A 7624-nucleotide genomic window follows, 5' to 3' on the forward strand; every position below is an offset into this window, starting at 1 on the left:
GGAGGTCTGAGGAGCTAAACCATGAAGTTACATCAGTGTGTTTACCGAGCGCAGGCCCTGGGAGGGGTCGTACTTCGGTCCCAGGACAAACAACCTCTGACCCTTCTTCACCATTCCACTGTAGACCCGAGCAAAGGCAATGAAGACCTCCTTCTGCTCCTCTTCCTCCTCCGCTCTCAAGTCTTTAAGTGTCAAAGTTTCCATCTGAGCTGAAAGAAGAAGAAATGATATGAGAGGGAGTCCAGCTGAAAACACACACACACACACACACACACACACACACACACACACAGGAGACCACAGGTAATCGGACTCTCACCTGAGCCGAGTCCAGCAGCTGGTTCTGAGCAGGTGAGCTCTGTCCCGGTCCGATCAGAGGCCATCCTCTCAGCGTGTCTCTGCCGGGCCAGCTCCCGGCGCTGAGCGATCTCCTCCAGGTTCAGAGGCCTAAAACACAAAGGTCCCATCAGCTGCTGCTACTGCTGCTGCTGCTACAGCTGCTGCTGCTACTGCTGCTACAGATGCTGCTACTGCTGCTACAGCTGCTGCTGCTGCTACTGCTGCTGCTGCTGCTGCTACTGCTACTGCTGCTGCTGCTGCTGCTGCTGCTGCTGCTGCTGCTGCTACTGCTGCTACAGCTGCTGCTGCTGCAGATTATTAACACAGGGACAAAAAGCTTCCTGTTTGGAGACATGTCCCGGAGTCTGATGAGACTAAAACTGAAGTGTTTGACCAGAATGACCATCGTTACATTTGGAGGAAAAGGCAAAAGCCTGAACCATCCAACTGTGAAGCACAGGGGCGGCAGCATCATGTTTTTGCTGCAGGGAGAACTTGACTGAATGATGAGGAAAGAACATTATGTGGAAATAATGAAGCAACATCTGAAGACATCAGGAAGTTACAGAACAGGAAACGTTTATCTGATTTCCTGTTTTTATACAGCTGGAAACATCTGGTTTCAACAGCATCTTTAATGAACCTCAACTCAAGCTGGCTGAAGTTAAAACCTTAACTCAGCTCAGAGAATAAAAGCTGCAGATCTGTGGTTCTGATCAGTGGAACCAGGTGTACCTCTGTCTGAACTGGGGGAGAGCCTTGGAGTCCACAGCAAACATCTTCGACACAAAGACGATGACAGGAGCGTCTTCATCGCTGGAACACTGAAGGAACGCTGAAGAAACACCAGAGGAGGAAAAACAACGTCAAACCTGCTTCTGTCTTCGGTTCCTCCAGTGTACCTGTTTACCTGGTTTCAGGTTCCGGGTCTGCTCAGGGAGTGACTCGAACCTTCTGGCTCCAACACTCATCAGTTTCTCCACCCGCTCGGAGGACACGTCTAAAGGACTGGGAAGCTTCCTGCAGACCATGGCTGCAGCTGGGGTCAAAGAAAACTGAAGACAGTTAAAGATCCGGAGAACCACTCAGGATTTCTAAGAGTCAAAGGATACCGAGGACAGCCTGAGACACCGGTAACCACTGGCTGCAGATAGCAGACAGGAGCACTTTGGGGTCAGAGTGACGCAGGTCCCTGGCCATGACCTTTAACCCCAGTGATGTCACCACCTTCTCCACCTTCTCCTTGTCTCTGTTGACAGTAAAAGGAAGCAGAACTTTCAGGAACGTGATGGCAGAACACAGCCCTGCCTTATTAGATCTGGTAATACGGAACCAAAACCAACAGGAACCTCACTGAGGTTCCCACAGATGTTGGAACCGCTGAGTAAGTTAGAACGTACCTTCTGACAACAACTGCATCGTATAAACTCCAGATGTTATCGAGGACGAGCTGCACAAACAGAGGTTTCTTTCCTTTGACCTGCAGGAGCAACCAGGAAACTCTCTTTACGTTTGATAAATAAACACGTCTCGAACTGCTGGAACATTTTTATAAAAGTGTGAAAGAATTTATCAGGAAATCTGAGCCAATGATCCTTTGGGACTTCAGGTTCTTGGATTTTAAACTCATGCAGGTGGATCCAAACGAGCCTCTTCCTCTGGTTCCTGTACCGGTACCTGAGCTCCTTTCATGATCCTCTTTGCTTTGACGTTCAGATGGAAATCTCCCCACAAGGTTTTCAGCAGAACCTCAGTTTTTATCCCCATCCTGCGACTGTAGAGCTCTGCAAACTGCTGGATGCTGGAAAAGAAGAATAAAACATCATTGGTCTCATTCTGGAGTTACAGAGAGACGTTCGGCCTGAAAGCTGACAGAGCACAACAACAACAAGGATTCAGCTCGTTTATGGATTCAAAGCCCATCATTCTTTGGAGGAATGCTTGTCGCCCGCCGCAGGAAGCAGGTTTACCTGAACCCCCATCCATCGATGGCGCTGGCAAACACCACGTTCCCCTGGTCAGGAGAAAAGTAGAGGTGGGAGTCATCGACCTCCTCCAGCCCGGCGCTCCAATCATAAACCTGATTTTCACCCGAGACCTCCTCCTCCTCCTCCTCTTCCTCCTCCTCCTCTTCCTCCTCCTTCTCCTTCTCCGCTCGCTCCTCCAGAACTTTGGACGTGAACAAACTTCCTGTCACTGCGTTCACCTGCAGGAGAACGGAAACAGGTCAGCAGTCTTTCTAACCTGGGACACGGTGTTCGGCACCAGGCGGAACCAGGTTCCTGGGACCAGGCAGAACCAGGTATCTGGGACCAGGTTCCTGGGACCAGGCAGAACCAGGTATCTGGGACCAGGTGCTTGGGACCTGGTTCCTGGGACCAGGCGGAACCAGGTTTTTGGGACCAGACAGAACCTGGTTCCTGGGACCAGGAGGAACCTGGTACCTGGGACCTGGTGTTCAGCACCTGGTGGAACCCTTACTTGTTCCAGGATCTTCTGCAGGTGGATGTAAGCTTCCAGAGAGGTGAGCTTCAGCTCCATGATGAGTCTGTCGATCTTATTGATGACGAGAACCGGTTTGATGTTCTCCAGCCACGCCTGACGGAGAACCACCTGCGTCTGGAGACACAGAACCCGTTTACTGAGATGGATCTTCCTCCTGAACTCTGAATTCAACTCTGCTGCTGAGGAAACCAGGAACTGTTCCATGAAGAGCAGACGAGTCGGACATTCCGGTGAACAGGTGGTGTTTACCTGAGGACAGACTCCTTCCACAGCGTCAACAACAACAACAGCTCCGTCACACAGACGCACCGCTGTGGAAACCTCTGAGGAGAAGTCGACGTGACCCGGAGAGTCGATCAGATTTATCAGATAGTCCTGATCACCTGAGGAGCACACGGAGAACAAACACCTCATGAAACATGGTGCTCCTCCAGGCCTGGCAGACCGTTAGACCCTCAGCCTCTTTCTGACCAGCTCAAACTAGTTCTCCCTGATTCTCCAAACTGACACCCGTCTACCGCAGGTAAGACACTGACATAACTGTTTGCTTTTTTTAAGTAGGACTGTTTCTGTTTCTGTCGGTCAGGCCGGACGGTGACAGCTGTGAGGTGGATCGGTACCGGCGCTGAAGTGCAGAGAGATGGCGCTGGACTTCATGGTGATCCCTCGGACCTGTTCGTCCTCTCTGCTGTCCAGGTACCTGAGCTGGAACATGAAGACAGGACACAGCACTGAGCAGAACCACACGGAACCTCAGCTGGAACATGAAGACAGGACACAGCACTGAGCAGAACCACACAGAACCACACGGAACCGGTCACTTACCTTCCCAGCCAGCCGGCTCGATATGATCCCGTTACTCGCCACCAGGCAGTCGGCCAACGTGGTTTTCCCTGAAAACACATTCAGTTTGAAAAATCATGTCCGGGTCCGGGTCCGTGACCTCCGGGGGTCCAGGCCCCTGATCTCTGCGGGTCCAGGCCCCTGACCTCCGGGGGTCCAGGTCCCTGACCTCCGCAGGTTCAGGACCCTGACCTCCAAGGGTCTGGGTTCTGAGACTCTGGGACTAAATGATCATTTGGGAACCTGCACGTGACCCAGGTGTTAGAACCGAGTCATTAAACCTGTCTGAGCACGCGCGGGTTCTGCTGGGCCCGGTCCTCACCGTGATCAACGTGGGCCAGGATGCAGAGGTTTCTGATGTTAGCCGGGTTCCTCTGCAGAACCTTGATCCTGTCCAGGCTGGTGGTCCCCATCTTGATCCTGACGGAATAAAAAGCAGCAGAACCGATCTGAGCGGACCGCAGGAACACCCGGACCGATTATTGTGGAACACAGGAAATGTTCGCAGCAGAAACACTCCAACTGAACCAGGAAAGAGACAAACTGGGACAGGCTCGGGTTCTGACTGGACTCGAACCTGCTAACACATGTTAGCAGCTAGCTTAAACCAAACACAGGAGCGGGAAAAACCCAACCGACTTCTGTCTTAAACCATCTTCCTCCTCCTCCTCCTCCTCCTCCGGAGCTCCGACATGTTTTCACACCAAACCGACGTGTTTTTTCCTCAGGTTATTGGACACATGGCGGCGATACAAACTCACCTGTTTTCCCCGGAAGTTCGTGGGAAACTGAAACCACGCCCACTGGGTACTATTGGTGCTGCATTCAGGGTACATGGGAAAAGTTAGTGTTGTCTTTATTGATGCGTAATAATATCTGCTGTCAAAAAATAATTTTCGGCGGGGGATAAGCATTCTTTTGAAGAATGTTTATCACCCATATGTTTTACTGTATAAACGTTTTTTGTGTTTTTAAAACAAATTTATTATAACCTTTGTACAGTCGGGCTGTAAATAAACAATAAAAACAACAATAAACGAACTACGTAAAAGTTATAAAAGTTGCTAATATTTTGATTAAAACATAAAATGGCTCCAAACAACAGAAGAAAAAGGAAAATGAACCAAGAATACAGCACAAAGCAGCAAGGTAAAACGAAAGGTAAAATAGCAAAGATTTACAGATAAATGACAATGTTTTTAGGTTTTAGAGATTTAAAATAATTTAAAAGAATTCCCAAACTCAGACATCTTGTCATTGTTTTGTGTAAACACCACATTCAGCTGAGTCTCTTTTTCAGAGTTCAAGTTGATGTGAAAATATTCCAGAGGGAAAAGATGAATATAGATGTCAGACAAACACTTCAGTAACATCCGGTTCTTTAACAGGTGGAGGAAAGTTAGGGTTAGATCCCGGTCCCGGTACCGGTCCTGGTTCTGGTTCTAGTTCTCGTTCTCGTCCCGGTCCCGGTCCTGGTTCTGGTTCTGGTTCTGGTCCTGGTCCCGGTCCCGGTTCTAGCTCTGGTAAAGACGGAACCAGGAAGTAACTTCTCCTGTCCACACGGGGGCGCTGCTCTGCGAACCCTGCTACCACCGGAAGCAGAGCAAGAAGAAACCGGAAGTGGAGTGAAAACATGGTGGAGCTGTGTGTTGACAGTCCTGACAGGACGGATCTGGTCCAGTTCTGAAAGTGTTCCGGATTTAGCTCGTTTATCGTCATGTGGTCAAACGGAAGGAACCCGCGAGTTTTCCTGAAGACTCTCAGTCATTTCCAATACTTGAATTATCGGACAGAACCATGGAGAAGGACCATGATGATCCACAAACACTGGTTCTGCTGCAAACCGGATTCCTCAACCAGAACCAGACCCAGACCTCCGTGGAGGCTCATGTTCTTTGGTACCGATCAGTTCGCTGTGGAATCCCTGAGACGCCTCACAGACAGCAGGTACCGGTTCGACCCGAGGTTTTAATCATATTGTAACGATTCGTAAAGGGTTATTGTGCACTTCTGGTGTTACTGTCACTTTAAGTTAGGCATGTTATGTGTTGCCACAAGTGTTATTGGAAAAGGAGGGTGGGAGGGGGCTCGCTCGCGCGCGACTGGGGGGATTCGGCTGGCTGTTCCGCCGGGGGTGCGCGCTGCGACGGTGTGACAAACTACCTGTAACCAGAGTTGGGACCTGTATCTTCCCTTGTGTTGTTCTACAATAAACGGCTGGTGAGGACAACTCGTCTGGTCTGCTGTTTTGCTAGCCAAGGGAACGCTACAATATTTATACCAGCGGAGTCCGGTCCCGGTCCCGGTCCTGGTCCTGGAGGACCACCATCTTGCAGGTTTCAGGTGTTTCTCTGCTGAGACTCACCTGATCTGAAGGACTGAGATCAACAGGCTGAGGAGCAGCAGGATGGTGGTCCTCCCGTACCAGGACCCGGACCCGGAGTGGACATCTCTGAACCCGGTTCTGTTTGGAGCTCTAAACCCGGTTCTGTTTGGAGCTCTAAACCCGGTCCCGTTTGGAGCTCTAAACCCGGTTCTGTTTGGAGTTCTACAGGTAAACGGGTCGCAGGAAGTTGGATATTTTTCTGATGGCGTCACAAACTGTAACTTTTCAGCGGTTTAAACTTTTTCTCCGTTTGTTTGTTTTGTTTACCTTCGTCTGTCCAGCAGTCACTGAGAGAGGAGGGGGACAGCTGGACAGGTCTGTCCTTCCCAGGGACACACAGAGACAACCATTCACCGTCTCACACTCAGGGACAGTTTAGTTTATAGAAAGCCAGGCTTGCACGGGGAGAACATGTAAACTCACACAGAACGGCTCCAGGTGGGAGGAGAACCTGTGACCTTCTTGCTGTGAGGCGGCAGCTCTAACCGCTGATGCACCGGTTCTTGTTTTTGAATAATAATTGTTGTGTGGTTGTGCAGGAACTCCAGTGAAGGGCTGGTGGAAACCCTCGATGTTGTGACGATCCACGGAGACGTTCCTGTGAGGAGGTTTGCTGAGCAGAACCAGCTGAGGGTCCACAGCTGGCCTCCTGACGTTGCTGAAGGACAGTTTGATGTTGGTGTCGTCGTATCGTTTGGTCATTTACTCCGTCAGAGACTTATCAACATGTTTCCATAGTGAGCATTTCTGTTTTCACCTGAGGAGGAAGCTAAACACACAGGATACCAGGACGGTTCTGGTTCTGATCCGGCTTCATTAACCTGAGGTTTTATTCTTGTTAACATTTAGTTCAACACTTTGCCTTCACACCTTACACCAGAGGTCCCATCAGAACCGGTGACCCAGTCAGAAACCTCAGAGCAGATAATGTTTACATCTGACTAAAGTAAACAAACAGTTTACTGATCATCCTCCGATGGAAAACATCCGTCTGAGCTTTTCCTTCGTTATCAGACGCTCGATCCGATCCACAGCAGGCAGAGGGCGACGTATAAATTCGTTAAGCTCCACCCGTGTGAGAAGGCTCCCAGCTGGACGAGAAGTTTTATTTCATGGTGTTTAGAATTAGTGGAAACTTATTGGGAATAAAAAATAGTTTGTGCTGTTTAAAGTCTCATTTAAAACAAAATTGTTTCATTTTTAAATGTCAGATCAAAGTCTTTGGTTTGGTTAAGTCAGAGTAAAGTTTAACTGTATTTATAGATTCTGTCACATAATCAAACAAATAACCCTGGTTCTGGTTCTGGTTGCAGTGGGATTTTAAATGTTCACCCCAGCCTGCTGCCCCGGTGGAGAGGTCCTGCTCCGGTTTTCCACACCATCCTGAGCGGCGACAAGGTGACCGGAGTCACCATCATCCAGATCCGTGCTCACAAGTAACTCGGAGAAAATCCTTCAGTCTCGTTTTTAATAGTTTACTGTCGTTAACCAGCTGATCAGGCCTGGTTTACTGTCGTTACCCAGCTGTTCAGGCCTGGTTTACTGTCGTTA

At 49.6% G+C, this 7624-nt stretch overlaps 2 protein-coding genes across 4 annotated transcripts in view; one reads left to right on the forward strand and one right to left on the reverse strand.

Moving 5' to 3' along the window:
* Positions 1-15: 15 nt before the first annotated feature.
* Positions 16-4688, reverse strand: LOC108229381 (elongation factor-like GTPase 1). 3 transcript variants are annotated; one of them, XM_037974515.1, is made up of 14 exons: positions 4449-4688; positions 4010-4107; positions 3670-3737; positions 3465-3549; positions 3094-3227; positions 2821-2958; positions 2310-2545; positions 2017-2140; positions 1740-1819; positions 1452-1588; positions 1250-1372; positions 1075-1174; positions 320-447; positions 16-209 (listed from the first exon to the last, which is right to left on the reverse strand). In XM_037974515.1, the coding sequence occupies exons 2-14, from the start codon at positions 4098-4100 to the stop codon at positions 28-30; spliced, it is 1626 nt and encodes a 541-aa protein (XP_037830443.1). In that variant the 5' UTR covers positions 4101-4107; positions 4449-4688; the 3' UTR covers positions 16-27. The 3 variants fall into 3 exon arrangements, with proteins under 3 accessions (XP_037830443.1, XP_037830442.1, XP_024859269.1); XM_037974514.1 differs by having other exon boundaries at positions 4010-4687; XM_025003501.2 differs by having other exon boundaries at positions 43-204; positions 4010-4687.
* Positions 4689-5228: 540 nt separating this feature from the next.
* mtfmt (mitochondrial methionyl-tRNA formyltransferase) overlaps positions 5229-7624 on the forward strand; it is a 4453-nt gene continuing 2057 nt past the window's right edge. The window contains exons 1-3 of the mRNA XM_017405049.3: positions 5229-5634; positions 6613-6810; positions 7387-7509. Of these exons, the coding sequence (XP_017260538.2) occupies positions 5405-5634; positions 6613-6810; positions 7387-7509 (551 nt within the window). The 5' untranslated portion in view covers positions 5229-5404. The remainder of the gene's footprint in view (positions 5635-6612; positions 6811-7386; positions 7510-7624) is intronic.

This window comes from Kryptolebias marmoratus, unplaced genomic scaffold, assembly GCF_001649575.2.
Source record: "Kryptolebias marmoratus isolate JLee-2015 unplaced genomic scaffold, ASM164957v2 Scaffold167, whole genome shotgun sequence".
Classification (NCBI taxonomy): domain Eukaryota; kingdom Metazoa; phylum Chordata; class Actinopteri; order Cyprinodontiformes; family Rivulidae; genus Kryptolebias; species Kryptolebias marmoratus.